The sequence below is a fragment of the Oncorhynchus tshawytscha genome, linkage group LG24 (assembly GCF_018296145.1).
Source record: "Oncorhynchus tshawytscha isolate Ot180627B linkage group LG24, Otsh_v2.0, whole genome shotgun sequence".
Taxonomy (NCBI): domain Eukaryota; kingdom Metazoa; phylum Chordata; class Actinopteri; order Salmoniformes; family Salmonidae; genus Oncorhynchus; species Oncorhynchus tshawytscha.
This window is the reverse complement of record NC_056452.1, coordinates 21,166,912-21,186,126: the sequence shown is the minus strand read 5'-3', so window position 1 is coordinate 21,186,126 and position 19,215 is coordinate 21,166,912. Positions and strand designations below refer to the sequence as shown.

General features: G+C 42.1%; 1 protein-coding gene across 1 annotated transcript in view; it reads left to right on the top strand.

The window, feature by feature from the left end:
• LOC112223231 (protocadherin-15-like) overlaps window positions 1-19,215 on the top strand; it is a 308,092-nt gene that overhangs the window by 176,085 nt on the left and 112,792 nt on the right. The window contains exons 13-17 of the mRNA XM_042305516.1: window positions 1,313-1,462; window positions 2,918-3,111; window positions 8,395-8,527; window positions 11,000-11,079; window positions 14,939-15,032. Of these exons, the coding sequence (XP_042161450.1) occupies window positions 1,313-1,462; window positions 2,918-3,111; window positions 8,395-8,527; window positions 11,000-11,079; window positions 14,939-15,032 (651 nt within the window). The remainder of the gene's footprint in view (window positions 1-1,312; window positions 1,463-2,917; window positions 3,112-8,394; window positions 8,528-10,999; window positions 11,080-14,938; window positions 15,033-19,215) is intronic.

The window sequence follows — 19,215 nt, the reverse complement described above, 5'->3', positions numbered from 1 at the left end:
TAGAGGTTTTTATAATGCTAGCTCCTCTGAGTGGCACAGTGCATCGCACCGGAAACTCAGAGAAGGAAACAACATTTGGACATTTTCTCTCCCCACCACCACATCCTGCTGGAGCAGTGGAGGAGCCCGCAGCGCTATCCTGTCAAGACTTTGAAGTGTGGTGTTGCTAAGTACTATGAACATAAAGAAAACACTAAAAGGATGTTTCTCGATTCTGGTTTTCGCTAGCACTCACTGCTGTGTTTACCTGTGGGCTTTTTTAGATGCTTCTGTCGTCGTATTTTGGCGGGGAAAGAAGTACAACTCTAAAAGTTAATGGAGAGAGCTTTGAACACGGATGGTATTTTATTTCCTGCTCAACTGAGGATCAAGGTGCTTTTCTTTCTGTTTGACGCTTGTTGCATGCTCTTTTGTTTTTGAAGTTGCTGTTACTCTCGGTTAATTTGTGTGAGCGGTTGTGTTCTATATGGAAGTTGACAGTCAGATACAACTTCACACACACACACACACACACACTGTCACACACGCACACACACACACACAGACGCACACACTGTCACACACACACGCACACACGCACACACACACGCACGCACGCACGCACGCACACACTGTCACACGCACGCACACACACACACACACACACACACACACACACACACACACACACACACACACACACACACACACACACACACACACACACACATACACACACACACACAGACGAACACACTGTCACGCACACACACACACACACACACACACACACACACACACACACACACACACACTGTCACACACGCACACACACACACACACACACACAGACCACACACTGTCACACGCACACACGCACACACGCACGCACGCACGCACGCACGCACGCACACACACACACACACACACACACACACACACACTTTACCTAATGAGATAAACAGTAATGGTATGCAATCACCATTGGAGTTATAAGAGCCTTGTAGTCTTTACTACTGTACGTTGTTGTTAAGACAATGGGCTTTGTTTAGTCATTGTGATGAATTAATATCTGTAAAGTCTGTATAACCAGCTTTCAATAAGGGTATTGCTCTCAATCTTTCATCTTTTGACCACTGGTCCCTTAGCTTCCTTTTCTGTCCTGTGACTGTCAGGGACTGTCCCATTGGTTTCTGCATTGACAGAACATGTCAGGGATATATTGGTTGTGGAGTTCTCTACTGCATACACGTGTGTCCTGAGGTTTTTGATCATTTCTCTCTCTCTCTCGCTCTCTCTCTCTTGCTCTTGCTCTCACTTCCCTTCTCTATAGATGGTGGCTTCTGATGGAGTTCAGGAGAGTACTCCAGTGGCCATTAATATCACAGTGATCGATGCCAATGACAACACACCGACCTTTCCGAACACCTCCTACAGTGTCAATGTTTACACAGATATGCAGCCTGGGGAAACAATATTACAGGTAATCAATATGCTGTACTCACTCGCTGTTTTCCCAAACCATCCACTTACTTAGAGTAATAGCATTAGTAAACCTGGAGTTATTGTGGTAGCAGACTGTTTGGTTCAGCTTTCAGCAGGCTGCTGCCATAGGCTGTTCACCTCTGGGCATTGGGAGGATTGTGGGTCATTTGTTAGAACCCCTGTTTCACAGTCAGAGCATAAGCCCAGTCCAGTCAGTTACTCTGATACTTAAAGGAAACAAAAGACTGACAGAAAAGGTCAAATTTTGGCAGTTTAATCTCTGTTTCTCTCATAGCAAGCCCGGTTAGGCTGGTTAGCCCGTTTAGGCTGGTTAGCCCAGTTAGACTGGTTAGCCCGGTTAGGCCGGTTAGCCTGGCTAGGCCAGTTAGCCCGGTTAGGCTGGTTAGCCCGGTTAGGCTGGTTAGCCCGGTTAGGCCGGTTAGCCTGGTTAGCCCGGTTAGGCCGGTTAGCCCGATTAGGCCGGTTAGCCCGGTTAGGCTGGTTAGCCCGGTTAGGCTGGTTAGCTCAGTTAGGCTGGTTAGCCCGGTTAGGCTGGTTAGCCCGGTTAGGCTGGTTAGGCCGGTTAGCCCGGTTAGGCTGGTTAGGCCGGTTAGGCTGGTTAGCCCGGTTAGGCTGGTAAGCCCGGTTAGGCCGGTTAGCCCGGTTAGGCCGGTTAGGCTGGTTAATGCTGGTTAGCCCGGTTAGGCTGGTTAACCCGGTTAGGCTGGTGAGCCCGGTTAGGCTGGTTAGCCCGGTTAGGCTGGTTAGCCCGGTTAGGCTGATTAGCCCGGTTAGGCTGGTTAGGCCGGTTAGGCTGGTTATCCCGGTTAATTCTGGTTAGGCCGGTTAGGCTGGTTAGCCCGGTTAGGCTGGTTAGGCTGGTTATGCTTCAGGAACACGTTAATAATGGCAGGTATGAGTTTCTTTGTCGGTTGAATGACTGTTGATGAGGTGCTTGTGACTGCATTGTGTCATTCGTCAGTCATCTTTGAGTTACAGTATGTAAAGTCTCAGAATGACGTATGGGGAGAATAACACTATACATGCTCTTAGTCACACACTGTAGCGATCTACTACGTAAACACATGCATGTTTAGAGATTTCTATCAAAGTGTGGCCACTTTTCTACACGTTGAATATGAAGTATGTTATAATTGGATTATGTGAATGTTAAAAGGTATTTCTGCATTTGATTATGATATCAGTTTCTACTTCCTTATTTCAAAATCACTGACTGTATTTGCCATAAATGTTTAATAATCCCCCAACGCAAGATATTTAATTATGCATTTGATATGTGTAGAATATATCAGCGAGGAATCAAACATTTCCGTATTCCTTGAAATGTGGGGAAAATATTGGGATAGATGGCCTTCCCCTAGTGAAGTCCCTGGGCTTAGGACACCAGAGGACACTGTCGAGTGAGAGACTTCCTCTCTTGTCTCCCTTTCAGCTGACGGCTCTGGATGCTGACTGGGGTCCCAATGGGCTTGTGACCTACAAGATCCTGGCGGGGGATCAAGGACACTTCATCATCAATAACCGCTCGGGAGTGATCACCGTGGTGCCTGGCGTCTCCCTGGCCGTGGGACGTTCATACACGCTGACCGTGAAGGCTGTGGATAGTGGTCCGGGGTCCCAGAGGAGGTGAGGCTAATAGGGAGCCCCAGGGAGCCCCGAGGTGTGGGAGGCTGGAGGGGAGGATGGGTAGGGCTGGGGGTGGGAAGCCCCGAGGGGTGGGAGGCTGGAGGGGAGGATGGGTAGGGCTGGGGGTGGGAAGCCACGAGGGGTGGGAGGCTGGAGGGGAGAATGGGTAGAGCTGGGGGTGGGAAGCGCCGAGGGGTGGGAGGCTGGAGGATGGGTAGAGCTGGGGGTGGGAAGCCCGAGGGGTGGGGGTGGGGAGAACGAGCAGGGGAGCTTGAGGATGGAAAGGTGGAGTAGGGCAGTGGAGGCTGGGAACTGGCGTGGCAAGTAAAAAGGCTGAGAGATGCAGAGGACAAGTAACTTTCCATTCCGTCTGCAGCAGTCACAGACTCGCTTCCTTTCTCTCTCTTTCTGCTCTTTCCCTCCCCCTCTCTCTCCCTCTGTCTGTCTGTCTCTCTCTCTCTCTCTCTCTCTCTCTCTCTCTCTCTCTCTCTCTCTCTCTCTCTCTCTCTCTCTCTCTCCCTCTGTCTGTCTGTTCCTCTCTCTCTCTCTCTCTCTCTCTCTCTCTCTCTCTCTCTCCCTCTGTCTGTCTGTTCCTCTCTCTCTCTCTCTCTCTCTCTCTCTCTCTCTCCCTCTGTCTGTCTGTTCCTCTCTCTCTCTCTCTCTCTCTCTCTCTCTCTCTCTCTCTCCCTCCCTCTGTCTGTCTCTCTCTCTCTCTCTCTCTCTCTCTCTCTCTCTCTCTCTCTCTCTCTCTCTCTCCCTCTGTCTGTCTGTTCCTCTCTCTCTCTCTCTCTCTCTCTCTCTCTCTCTCTCTCTCTCTCTCTCTCTCTCTGTTAAATCTATAGTATTCTGCAGGGTAACACAATTGTGCTAGGAAGATGTTACTGGCCCATCTGGCACCCAAAGCTGAAACTAGAGGCTTTTCATAATGATCTGCAATGCCTACCCTCCAACTCAATTCAATCTGTGTTGCCTTTTTGCCCTCTGTAAAGCTTGGTGGCCACAGGATCAATATAGCTCAACAGGCTGAAATATAAAGAGAAATGTAGTGAATTTGGCAGTGACTATTGGCTCAGTTCTATCTGAAGAGGAAAACGTTAGGGCTGGGGGGGTCTCTTTGGCAGCAGTTTTGGGAATTTCGTCTTTCATCGAACATGCCAGGTAAAAGTTTTGCCGCACAAAGATCCTTTTAAGCCTTTCTCTTGAGTCAAAGACAAACACGCAAGATAAGACCGTGTTGATTAGGGGGGACCATGTTATTATCTGGGGCCTCGTTTATCAATCATGCGTAGGAACAAATCGGTGCGTCAACCATGTGTGGGATCATTTCCACGCAGAGTGTGATATTTATCAACATGAACGTTGAGAGTGTGCGTACATTTACACACAGCCATGACCATGAGTATGCACAGTGCCAAGCGGTGGAATAAGGGAACTGCTTGTCAAGCGTAGAATAGAGAAAATATATGTTGAAATTGTGAGAGTAATAATTCAAGTATTTGTAAGATTTTATTGTATTTCCATTGTGAATTCATGCAACATATCTTGACAGGCATATACTTCTATCACATCAGTAAATATGTTATGAGAATAATCCATACAAAGTACAGTAATCTGTTAAATTAAAGGCACGTATGAAAATGAAACCATTGTTGGAATACTATAAACGACTGAGATAATGGGAAAGGGAATGAGAGATCTTGCTCTGTTGGGGTATTTGTCACACGCTGCATTTCGCAGAGAGCATGTTTCTAGAGACAGGTTGTAACGTTCGTCATCTTCCTCTGATGAGGAGTAAGAGAGCACGTTTCTAGAGACAGGTTGTAACGTTCGTCGTCTTCCTCTGATGAGGAGTAAGAGAGCATGTTTCTAGAGACAGGTTGTAACGTTCGTCATCTTCCTCTGATGAGGAGTAAGAGAGCATGTTTCTAGAGACAGGTTGTAACGTTCGTCATCTTCCTCTGATGAGGAGTAAGAGAGCACGTTTCTAGAGACAGGTTGTAACATTCGTCGTCTTCCTCTGATGAGGAGTAAGAGAGCACGTTTCTAGAGACAGGTTGTAACATTCGTCGTCTTCCTCTGATGAGGAGTAAGAGAGCACGTTTCTAGAGACAGGTTGTAACGTTCGTCGTCTTCCTCTGATGAGGAGTAAGAGAGCACGTTTTTAGAGACAGGTGAGATTTTTTTGTTGTTGCATGAATTACAGATTGGCCGTTCAGATATCATTTCCCAAAACCAATTTTATAGAATATTTGCAAGGATTTAAGACCTACTTTAAAAAGGCAAACACATGCCATTCCGCTGCACATCCAAGTGCTATCCACACTTGGGTTTTTGGCAACGGGCACTTTTCACCAGGAGCCTGCTGACCGGCACCTCACAGCCCTTGATGAGCCAATGTTTCGAATGCAATCATCAGCAAAACAAACTCTAACATATAACATTTTGCTATTTTGCTATTTGCCTCATGACTCCTGCATGCTTTGTTGACTATTCCATTTCTTGTTTACCCAACCGTGGGACAGACTACGTTTGTTCCCACACTCGGGACTCTGACTCTCTATTGGTTACACAGACTTGGCCTCCGATTTTATTCTAACCACCTCTCGCTGGCTTTGTATTCATGTTGCTTGATTAAATTGCTGTACAATATGATATTGTTGCCATCTAATGCACATTCAAATGTTATAAATCAACACTGCAGAGCTCTCCCTGTCCTCTGCCATGCCTTGACTCTATTACTGCTGATGATATCTGGAAATGTGCATGTACACCCTGGCCCATCTACTATTGCTATCGCCAATTCTGACTTGTGCTCTGATATCTGCTTCACTGATATCTGCTCTCGTAAAAGCCTGGGTTTTCTGCACGCTAGAAGCTTATTACCTCAAATCGATCAATTGAAAGTCTGGGTTCACAGCTCCAATCCAGATGTGTTGGTCATTACTGAGATGTCGTTATGGAAGAGTGTTTTGAATACTGATGTTAACCTTTCTGGTTATAACCTTTTTCGGGCGAGACAGAGGTGGAGGAGTGGCAATCTTTACCAAGGACCACCTCGGCACATGCATACTCAGTCTGACTGGCTCTCGTTCAGGCAAATGAGAAAAGTGCACTCAGGCTGTCTGGAAGGCCAAAGTTAGTTACTTTGAGGAGCAGTTCTCTCTCTGTGGGTCTAACACCAAGAAGTTCTGGAAAACAGTTAAAGACCTGGAGAATAAACCCTCCTCCTCACAGCTGCCCATGTCCCTTAATGTTGATGATGTGGTTGTTACTGACAAGAAGCACATGGCTGAGCTCTTCAATCACTACTTCATTAAGTCAGCATTCCTATTTGACAAAGCCATGCCTCCTTACCCATCCAACATTTCCTCATCTCCGACCCCTTGCGACTAGCCCCGATTCTCCTCCCTCTTTTTCCCCTCCCTTTTACAAAGTTTCTCCCTGCAGACAGTCACTGAGTCCGGGGTGCTAAAAGATCTCCTGGATCAGATGGTTTAGATCCTTTCTTCTTTAATGTTGCAGCCCCTATCATCGCCAAGCCTATCTCTGACCTTTATAACCTGTCTCTCCTCTCTGGGGAGGTTCCCATTGCTTGGAAGGCAGCAACAGTGCATCCTTTATTTAAAGGGGGAGATCAAGCTGATCCTAACTGTTATAAGCCTATTTCTATTTTTCCCTGTTTATGAAAAGTGTTGGAAAAACTTGTCAATAATCAACTGACTAGCTGTCTTGATGTCTATAGTATTCTCTCTGGTATGCAATCTGGTTTCTGCTCAGGTCACTGCGACCTCTAAGGTCCTCATTGGTGTAACCATTGCCCTTGATTATAAGCAATGTTGTGCTGCTTTTTTTTATTGACTTGCTCAAAGCTTTTGATACGGTAGACCATTCCATTCTTGTGGGCCTGTTAAGGAGTATTGGTGTCCCTGAGAGGTCTTTGGCCTGGTTTGTTAACTACCTCTCTCAGAGTGCAGTGTATAAAGTCAGAATATCTGCTGTCACCAATGTTTTTTTCTTCGATTTTTGGGTTGCGACTTCGTATTTCATGGTATGGCCTTGTGTATTCCTCACAGGCTTTACTGGGTGATTTTGGCCATATATGGTTCGTTGGGGGTGTTTTGAAATGCAAAATAGCCAAAGTCGTGCACGAGCACTGAGGCTGAGAACAATAGGTATCTATCAATGGTTATCTCCTACCTGTGTGCATTTGACGCTCGTATAATTTTTTGATAAGTTGCTACTTATATTTACAGGGTTCTGTGTGGAGCATGTCCAGGATCAAAACCGTTTGATTCATGTTTCCAGTGGCGTTATGACTAAAGCAGCCATGATTGCCCCGGTGGAAAAAAGTCTTCAAATAACCAGTCTTCAAATAACCAGTCTTAAAGGTCCCTCATGTCTCTCTAAAATTGACTTGCTGTAATCATTCAATTATGTTTATTCTGTTCAGGCCTGACTCAGAGACTTGGAGCTTAGTGTTCTGTACACAACTGTGATTTCACTGACCAGGGATTCAGTCTCTAGTGAAGTACTGTACCTTGCTCAAGGTTAGATGTTGTTTATTTCAGTTTTTCGAAAGCAATCTCAAGTTTTGATGTACCATTGAATTGATTCTCTCTAAATGCTGCAGGATACAGATTATACCAGATACTGGGAGAGGTTGTATCTAAAAAACTAATTTACAGCTGAAATATGTCAAGGGGGAAATCGCGCCACAGTTCGCCACTGCACCTTGGTTATTTATTTTGCTTGGTGGATGAAACGGAGGAGAAGAGCATCCAGCATTGTGGTGAAAGAAAATAGCAGTGTATATAGTGCTGTTCTATAGGTCAGAGTGGAAAACAAAACGCTGTTTGTTGTTTGAAGTAACTTCTTTATTGTTTATTGTAATATTATTGTAATATTGCAACGGATCTGGCAATTGCACCGACTACGGATTTCAGCTTTAAGTTGGCTAACCTTAACTCTTGTCCAACCTACGTACAGTACCTCCTAGCTTTTTAATCGACAATCATATAGATTTTCTAGCAACCCCCCCCTCAACAAACACAAAACAAACACTGACAACAGAACCCTACATCCCACACAGAAATTCTCATAATGTAAACAAAACCCGCCTACAGTTTCTGTTTTTCAGAAGTGAAGCTCTTTGTGGAGAGTTGAAGTTGATAAAAGTGCTTTTTTATTGTTAAAGTTAAAACCAACACATTCCAGCCCTCAGCCTTCATCAGGGTTTTTTTCCACCCAGAATGAATTTCTCCCCATCCTTATCTCCCGTTGCAGGAGCTCCATCACCACTGTGTACATTGAGGTGCTCCCCCCCAACAACCAGAGCCCCCCACGCTTTCCCCACTTTCTCTACAGCCTGGAGGTCAGCGAGGCCATGAGGATCGGAGCCACACTCCTCAGCCTGCAGGTGAGCACCGGGGCAAGGCTTCTTCACAATGCCACACTGTTCTGAAGCACACACTGAGCATACTGTACCCTGATCTGTACCCTGATCTGTAGCCATAGTTTGGTGGCAGCGGTGGGATCTGCTTCAGAATCTTACCTGACTATCATTGTCAGGCCACAAGTGTACTCTATACAGCTGAATAGCTCCTAACAATGGCCCCTATTCAGTCTGTATGAGAAGGGACTGAGACAGTTACTAATGTTACAGATTAGTCTGTTTGAGAAGGGACAGAGAAAGTTACTAATGTTACAGATTAGTCTGTATGAGAAGGGACTGAGACAGTTACTAATGTTACAGATTAGTATGTTTGAGAAGGGACTGAGAAAGTTACTAATGTTACAGATTAGTCTGTATGAGAAGGGACTGAGACAGTTACTAATGTTACAGATTAGTCTGTTTGAGAAGGGACTGAGAAAGTTACTAATGTTACAGATTAGTCTGTATGAGAAGGGACTGAGACAGTTACTAATGTTACAGATTAGTCTGTTTGAGAAGGGACTGAGAAAGTTACTAATGTTACAGATTAGTCTGTATGAGAAGGGACTGAGACAGTTACTAATGTTACAGATTAGTCTGTATGAGAAGGGACTGAGACAGTTACTAATGTTACAGATTAGTCTGTATGAGAAGGGACTGAGACAGTTACTAATGTTACAGATTAGTCTGTATGAGAAGGGACTGAGACAGTTACTAATGTTACAGATTAGTCTGTATGAGAAGGGACTGAGACAGTTACTAATGTTACAGATTAGTCTGTATGAGAAGGGACTGAGACAGTTACTAATGTTACAGATTAGTCTGTTTCAGAAGGGACAGAGACAGTTACTAATGTTACAGATTAGTCTGTTTCAGAAGGGACTGAGACAGTTACTAATGTTACAGATTAGTCTGTATGAGAAGGGACTGAGACAGTTACTAATGTTACAGATTAGTCTGTATGAGAAGGGACTGAGACAGTTACTAATGTTACAGCTTAGTCTGTTTCAGAAGGGACAGAGACAGTTACTAATGTTACAGATTAGTCTGTATGAGAAGGGACTGAGACAGTTACTAATGTTACAGATTAGTCTGTTTCAGAAGGGACAGAGACAGTTACTAATGTTACAGATTAGTCTGTTTCAGAAGGGACTGAGACAGTTACTAATGTTACAGATTAGTCTGTTTCAGAAGGGACAGAGACAGTTACTAATGTTACAGATTAGTCTGTTTCAGAAGGGACTGAGACAGTTACTAATGTTACAGATTAGTCTGTTTCAGAAGGGACTGAGACAGTTACTAATGTTACAGATTTGTCTGTATGAGAAGGGATGGTCAAGCTGTTTATGTAGACCTCTTAGACTGTACACACAAAGAAAATGATGCTTCCTCAAGGGTTCTTTGGGAAGGCTGATGGTTCTATGTGGAACCATAATGGCTCAATGAACCCTTTGAGCTCTTCAATGGTTCTGTACAGATCACTGTTTTTTGTTGTTGCTCTTTTAGTCAGAACTAAAGTGTAGGGGAGGTGGCTCATTAGAATATTTTGGGGCGTGGTTTGCGCACAGCTCTTTTTGTACAACCGTGAGTAAGAGTGTCATTACAGATTATGTAATCTGTTGTGTTATGATGTTACATGTTATGTAAGATTATGGCCTTTATTAGTGTTTTGTGAAAGATTTATGTCTGGCCATTGAGAATGGTTATTAAATCAGTCAATGTTTCTCATTTCCCTCCTCTATTACAGACATAGCTCACTAGATTCAACTTGTTAATTAACACAATAATAACACCTATGGAAGTTTAACAATATAATATGGCTGACCAGAATTAAATACATTAGAATATTGGCTCATTGGAATATTTTGGGGCTGTGTTTGTGCACAGCTCTTTTTGTACAACTGTGAGTGAGAAAAAAAACTGTATGGTTCTACAAAAGGATCTCCAAAAAACCTTTCAGATTGTGAAATATTCTTTATAGAACCATTCTCCATAAAGGTTCCATAAAGAACCATAAAAAAGGGTTCTATCTAGCCCCAAAAAGGGTTGCAACCATAGTGGCACCCTTTTTTGGTGCTATATCTTTTTGAATGGTTCTTTATTGAACCTTACGAAAGGGTTCTTTATAACACCATACAGGTTCCATTTAGAACCTTATGAGAATGGTTCTTTATAGAACCTTCAAAAAAGGGTTCTATATAGCACCAAATAAAGGTTTTACTTTGGTAAAAAAATGTGTGTACCAAACTATTGTTTGTAATGCGTCGAGTAGAAATGGACTGGACACTGTGTGAAGTAATTTAGTCATTGTGAAATTGAGTTTGATCTCGCCACATTACATTTATGGACTGCGCTATGGGTTCAACTTGATGCCTTTTCATTCTGTTGTTTTATTGGAGTCGTTGTGAAAGTAGTGGAATAACAGCAACATGAAGGGGCCTCTCTGTGTCGCTACAGGCAACGGACCGTGAAAGAGACGTCATCACCTACAGCATCCAGAACGGGGATCCCCACCACGTCTTTGAGCTCTCGCAGATGTACGTGAGCTCATTTTAGTCATCAACTACATTACCTATCATAGTAGTGAATTTATCCATGAAACTAATATAAATAATATTTCTCTGTGACAGAGGAGTCAATTTGGGAAAATGATAGTGTTTTGCCTGGATAAGTGTCTGGAGCTTTTTTCAATACAGATAGTAAACCAAACTGTTCTTTTTGAAACTCTCCACGAGACACTAGGGACTGGAAATGTAGATAATATTCTCCCTGGCATCTTAAATACATAATTAATAAGTAATAAATGAATAAAAACCAAAACAATTCTCTCCCAGTTTGAAAACAGTCCACATATCAGATTAGTAGTCTCGAGGTTACCCCTGTGCCTTGGCTTGGAGTAAATCTTTTTTCTTAATTTCAGAGATGAAATTGAAGCCTGCAATAAGATTTGGTGTGATTGTTTATGGAGCACTTTTGTATGGCTAGCGGTGAAACAACACAGCAAATTCTCGAATGTTAAATCTAACACTGAAAGTGTGGACCTGTACAGACATTGGTTGGAAGACTTATTTCCCAGAGTGCCTTGCATTTTGAGTGAACTGTGTTTGTTAGTGACAGAGACATCATTGTTGCATTTATCTGTTTTCAGTCCTCAGGATTTCACCAGGTGAGATCCTGAGTGAATATCTTATCATTTAAATTGAATTATTTAACACAACACAATCCAAAACATATTTTGAGGTCCTAAACTATAAACTTAACAATTAACTCTGTAAATGTTGAATTACCACTAATTGGTGTAAAATAACCCCCAGTGTTGTTATTAATAACCAGAGTTGAACCATAATCACACCCATGATCATATTTAGAGTTAGAGATAGTTATTTTTGGCCACCCATGACAGTAAATGCCAATCCTGTTGATCATATTATAGGGACTTTCAAGAATGTTCAACTCCACCGCCTCCCCCCCAACATCAACATATGAGAAAATGGTTAAAAAATATAGAGGAAGATATGTATTTCCAAAAATATAATTGGTGTGCACTGTGTGATTTTAGTCAATTATGGCATTGGCATTGCCAACTCATAATATAGGGAGCAGGTGAAGCCAAGTGCAGACTCAGACGAGAAGATATGGATAACGTAACCAAGGTATTTATTGAAAAGCAGGGGGAGATGGGGTGCAGGCCAGGAGGAGCTCGGGTGGGTAGCAGGGAACCAGGAACTGAGGCTACGCCTGGGGCAAGGGGAGTAGGGGCAGGGAAAGCAGGTCCAGAGTGGAATCCAAGGCAGGGAAGACGAGACAGGGACCAGAGTCAGTGAGGACAGAATGAGCAGAGGCTACAAACTAGCAGTGTGGAAGTAGCAGGGCTGAGTATTTGTAGAGGTCTTGATTATGGAACAGGTTGCAGCTGGTGAGGATCTGCTCTGACTCCAGCACACCTGTCTCCACTCACACAATCGGATACACCCACACAGGGAGAGAGCACTGGGGAAGTGACCGAATGCCTGCAACCCAGCAGTTGGGTCATCCAAATAACCCAGTATTTTTTTGTGTAAGCCCTCAAAATAAAGCCTTATGAAATAGCTATTGTGTTAAGTAATAAAATGTTTGAAAATAAAGGAGAGCTGCACACTCTAGGAGCTCAGATGCAAAAAATGTCATGTCCAACGCTTCGACAAGCAAGCTGTCTTCACCAGGGTATAAATGTTAACATATTCACTTGGGCTCTCTTATGATGAACTCCATAGGACTGAAAATTGATAAATGTAACAACCATATCTCTGTCACTAACAAATCCAGTAATGGGTGGTAACACTACAAATAACTTGAAAGGCAATCTGGAAAACATGCAAATAAAGCATTACACTAAGCAGTGTGTTAATTCAACACTGTTCAGTGTCTATACAGGTCCACACTTTCAGTGTTAATTTGACACTGGGGAATTTGCTGTGAAGCCTAGAGCTTTCCCTGTGCTCTCTCTTTTCTCTTTGCTCTCTCAATCTCTCTCTTCCCCCCTCCCTCCCCTCTCTCTCTCTCTGTTTTCCTCTGCAATAAACAGCACACTGCCATGCAGACATACCTATGTTACCAGAGGCCACTTCAATCATAGCGCCAAACTCACATTGTCATCAAGCCTCTCCTGTTGCAGACTGTCAAGCCCAGGAAATTGCATACACCACAACTATAGCATTTTAATAAGCCCTGCGTCTCATCAATAAAGAGGCAAATTAGAACAGTAGGGCACACGACTGGGGAGTTGGGGGGGGGATGTGCTAAGGCGATCTGGGTGGAGACCCTAGCTCCCCAGTCCCAGAGCAGAAGAGCTCAAATATATCCCCTTGTAAAGCCCCTAGTAATCGATACATCCTAATAGATTCACTTGCCTGTCATAACACGTCGTCATACTACTGAGGTAAAATGTGCATATTGATCAGGTTCATCAGAAGAAAGCTATTTTCATCCAATATATATATATAGTGAAAGGAGTTGATTATTTACAAGACAGTTTTACAAGTGACTCATTGGATTGCTTTGTATTAGACTTAAAACATCAGAATGTCCCGACTGTTACGTGAGCTGTAGAGGTGGTTGAGATCAGAGACCTGCCTGCATCTTGTCGCCAGCTTAGCACCAACAACGGGCAGGCCTTACAGATCAAAATCTGTTGAATAACCTCTTCTCTGTGCGGTCTCTTAGTGGGCTTGAGATGATATCTTCTTTAATGCTCTCCTAGTCATTCAGCACTTCAAAACAACACCCTCGTGAATGATGTTCTCTCCCATGCTTGGTCTGAGCACGCTTGTGTTTCCAGCTGCTAATAATCATGATCTTTCATTTCAGCTTGGCGTTATCATCATCCTGTGATGTTTTAGAATGGGAGGATGCGTGTGCGCGCGCGTGTGTGTGTCGAAGCAATTCTCTCTATGAATAGCTAATACATATATATGAGAGTTGTGGAGGCAGCAATTGAGATGCCGCTTTGCATTTGTCTATTTAATTTCAACAGGGTTATATCAGTCCACAGTGGTCCTCACAGAACCCTTCCACCTCTTAAGATGGGTGTAACTGGCCTCTTAGAAGAGGAAGTGCAGATGTTCTCCTGAAAAGCGAATCATAAATGACTTCTAATTTCTGACTAATGCGTGTCTAAAATGATTGCTAGCGAGTAACCGTTATAAAAGTAGAAGTAGAGGGAAAATCGAGATGCATGACGGTTCCTCAGGTTGCTGTAAATTCCCCTCGAGTTCGGGCCCCATCTCTGAGAGCCGCAGCAGACAAAACAGCCGACAGATGTAAAGCTGACAGCAGAGAATCATCCCATAGATTTAAACACTCAGGGAAAAGTGTGTCAGAGGGCTGAAACCACTGCTGTATGCATGCCAAGATTAGCCCACACCAAATTACCTTGAACTGTAAATTCTATACACTCCGTGTTTGTGCTAGGCTAGCTTGCCAAAGTGCCGACGTATAGCTGTCCTCTGAGCTTCCATTTTATTCTATTGAGCTGGCTGGTCCCACACATAATGCATTTCTGCCCCAGTGTATCAGACGTGCATGTACTTAAATAGCCAGGCTTCTATACCCCCAAGCAAAAATAAAATCTAATATTTTACAAGTACAAAGAATCTGCTTACACTGACAAGGTTGTGATTTTTGAACAGGTGAACCCATCACAATTGTGATTAATAATTTCAGGTGAAATGTTCACATTTCCAGTGTTTGAATACAGTCTTTGATGCAATCATTTCTGTCTCCTCTTCCATGTTGTTGTATGGGTAATGTTTATCTGTACTCTGACAATCTGAAAACGTTTGGCTCAACGGGAAGCAGAGTGAGTGTGAGTGTGTTGGTGAAAAAGAACCCCTGTGTCTCTGTCTATCCTATCCCCAGGTCAGGGCTGTTGGTCCTGAGGAAACCACTGGACAGGGAGACAGAGGATCGCTACACCCTCGTTGTAACTGCCTCAGATGGCCGTCCAGAAGGGGTAAGCCTGCCTCAATTGTCCTTCCATCCATCTATTCATTAATCTAAACCTTCATAAATCCTTTCCTTCATCCATTCATGTGTGCTGTCTCATCATCAATACATTTATTGTGTTCATTCGTCTATTCGATCCATTCAGTTCAGTCTATGGCAGGTTGTATACCTAGCCCTTTTCACTGGCCGAAATCTGTCTTGCCTACTACTTACTAATACTACATACTGTGTACTATTTAGAACATACTGTTTAGTAAAATGATTGCAGTAAGCAACAAATATCAACATTCTAGTCTCCCCCATACTGAGAATGTGTAATCTAATACTAGACTCACCCATACTGAGAATGTGTAATCTAACTGAGAATATGTAATCTAATACTAGACTCCCCCATACTGAGAATGTGTAATCTAACTGAGAATGTGTAATCTAATACTAGACTCCCCCATACTGAGAATGTGTAATCTAATACTAGACTCACCCATACTGAGAATGTGTAATCTAATACTAGACTCCCCCATACTGAGAATGTGTAATCTAACTGAGAATATGTAATCTAATACTAGACTCCCCCATACTGAGAATGTGTAATCTAATACTAGACTCCCCCATACTGAGATAAATAATCTAATACTAGACTCCCCCATACTGAGAATATATAATCTAATACTAGACTCCCCATACTGAGAATATATAATCTAATACTAGACTCCCCATACTGAGAATATATCATCTAATACTAGACTCCCCATACTGAGAATGTGTAATCTAATACTAGACTCCCCCATACTGAGAATGTGTAATCTAATACTAGACTCCCCATACTGAGAATGTGTAATCTAATACTAGACTCCCCACACTGAGAATGTGTAATCTAATACTAGACTCCCCATACTGAGAATGTGTAATCTAATACTAGACTCCCCATACTGAGAATGTGTAATCTAATACTAGACTCCCCATACTGAGAATGTGTAATCTAATACTAGACTCCCCCATACTGAGAATGTGTAATCTAATACTAGACTCCCCCATACTGAGAATGTGTAATCTAATACTAGACTCCCCCATACTGAGAATATATAATCTAATACTAGACTCCCCCATACTGAGAATGTGTAATCTAATACTAGACTCCCCCATACTGAGAATGTGTAATCTAATACTAGACTCCCCCATACTGAGAATATATAATCTAATACTAGACTCCCCCATACTGAGAATGTGTAATCTAATACTAGACTCCCCCATACTGAGAATATATAATCTAATACTAGTCTCCCCCATACTGAGAATATATAATCTAATACTAGACTCCCCATACTGAGAATATATCATCTAATACTAGACTCCCCATACTGAGAATGTGTAATCTAATACTAGACTCCCCATACTGAGAATGTGTAATCTAATACTAGACTCCCCATACTGAGAACATATAATCTAATACTAGACTCCCCATACTGAGAACGTGTAATCTAATACTAGACTCCCCATACTGAGAATGTGTAATCTAATACTAGACTCCCCATACTGAGAATGTGTAATCTAATACTAGACTCCCCATACTGAGAATGTAATATAATACTGAGAACATATAATCTAATACTAGACTCCCCCATACTGAGAATATATAATCTAATACTAGACTCCCCCATACTGAGAATATATAATTTAATACTAGACTCCCCCATACTGAGAATGTGTAATCTAATACTAGACTCCCCCATACTGAGAATATATAATCTAATACTAGACTCCCCCATACTGAGAATATATAATCTAATACTAGACTCCCACATACTGAGAATATATAATCTAATACTAGACTCCCTCATACTGAGAATGTGTAATCTAATACTAGACTCCCCCATACTGAGAATGTGTAATCTAATACTAGACTCCCCCATACTGAGAATGTGTAATCTAATACTAGACTCCCCCATACTGAGAATGTGTCATCTAATACTAGACTCCCCCATACTGAGAATGTGTAATCTAATACTAGACTCCCCCATACTGAGAATGTGAGAACTGAGAATGTGTAATCTAATACTAGACTCCCCCATACTGAGAATGTGTCATCTAATACTAGACTCCCCATACTGAGAATGTGTAATCTAATACTAGACTCCCCCATAATGAGAATGTGTAATCTAACTGAGAATGTGTAATCTAATACTAGACTCCCCATACTGAGAATGTGTAATCTAACAGAGAATATATAATCTAATACTAGACTCCCCATACTGAGAATGTGTAATCTAATACTAGACTCCCCATACTGAGAATGTGTAATCTAATACTAGACTCCCCCATACTGAGAATGTGCAATCTAATACTAGACTCCCCATACTGAGAATGTGTAATCTAATACTAGACTCCCCCATACTGAGAATGTGTAATCTAATACTAGACTCCCCATACTGAGAATGTGTAATCTAATACTAGACTCCCCCATACTGAGAATATATAATCTAATACTAGTCTCCCCATACTGAGAATATATAATCTAATACTAGACTCCCCATACTGAGAATATATCATCTAATACTAGACTCCCCATACTGAGAATGTGTAATCTAATACTAGACTCCCCATACTGAGAATGTGTAATCTAATACTAGACTCCCCATACTGAGAACATATAATCTAATACTAGACTCCCCATACTGAGAAAGTGTAATCTAATACTAGACTCCCCCATACTGAGAATGTGTAATATAATACTAGACTCCCCATACTGAGAATGTGTAATCTAATACTAGACTCCCCATACTGAGAATGTGTAATCTAATACTAGACTCCCCATACTGAGAACATATAATCTAATACTAGACTCCCCATACTGAGAATGTGTAATCTAACTGAGAATGTGTAATCTAATACTAGACTCCCCATACTGAGAATGTGTAATCTAATACTAGACTCACCCATACTGAGAATGTGTAATCTAATACTAGACTCCCCATACTGAGAATGTGTAATCTAACTGAGAATATGTAATCTAATACTAGACTCCCCATACTGAGAATGTGTAATCTAATACTAGACTCCCCATACTGAGATAAATAATCTAATACTAGACTCCCCATACTGAGAATATATAATCTAATACTAGACTCCCCCATACTGAGAATATATAATCTAATACTAGACTCCCCATACTGAGAATATATCATCTAATACTAGACTCCCCCATACTGAGAATGTGTAATCTAATACTAGACTCCCCATACTGAGAATGTGTAATCTAATACTAGACTCCCCATACTGAGAATGTGTAATCTAATACTAGACTCCCCACACTGAGAATGTGCAATCTAATACTAGACTCCCCATACTGAGAATGTGTAATCTAATACTAGACTCCCCATACTGAGAATGTGTAATCTAATACTAGACTCCCCATACTGAGAATGTGTAATCTAATACTAGACTCCCCATACTGAGAATGTGTAATCTAATACTAGACTCCCCATACTGAGAATGTGTAATCTAATACTAGACTCCCCATACTGAGAATATATAATCTAATACTAGACTCCCCCATACTGAGAATGTGTAATCTAATACTAGACTCCCCCATACTGAGAATGTGTAATCTAATACTAGACTCCCCATACTGAGAATATATAATCTAATACTAGACTCCCCCATACTGAGAATGTGTAATCTAATACTAGACTCCCCCATACTGAGAATATATAATCTAATACTAGTCTCCCCCATACTGAGAATATATAATCTAATACTAGACTCCCCCATACTGAGAATATATCATCTAATACTAGACTCCCCCATACTGAGAATGTGTAATCTAATACTAGACTCCCCCATACTGAGAATGTGTAATCTAATACTAGACTCCCCCATACTGAGAACATATAATCTAATACTAGACTCCCCATACTGAGAATGTGTAATCTAATACTAGACTCCCCATACTGAGAATGTGTAATCTAATACTAGACTCCCCCATACTGAGAATGTGTAATCTAATACTAGACTCCCCCATACTGAGAATGTGTAATCTAATACTAGACTCCCCCATACTGAGAACATATAATCTAATACTAGACTCCCCCATACTGAGAATATATAATCTAATACTAGACTCCCCCATACTGAGAATATATAATTTAATACTAGACTCCCCCATACTGAGAATGTGTAATCTAATACTAGAC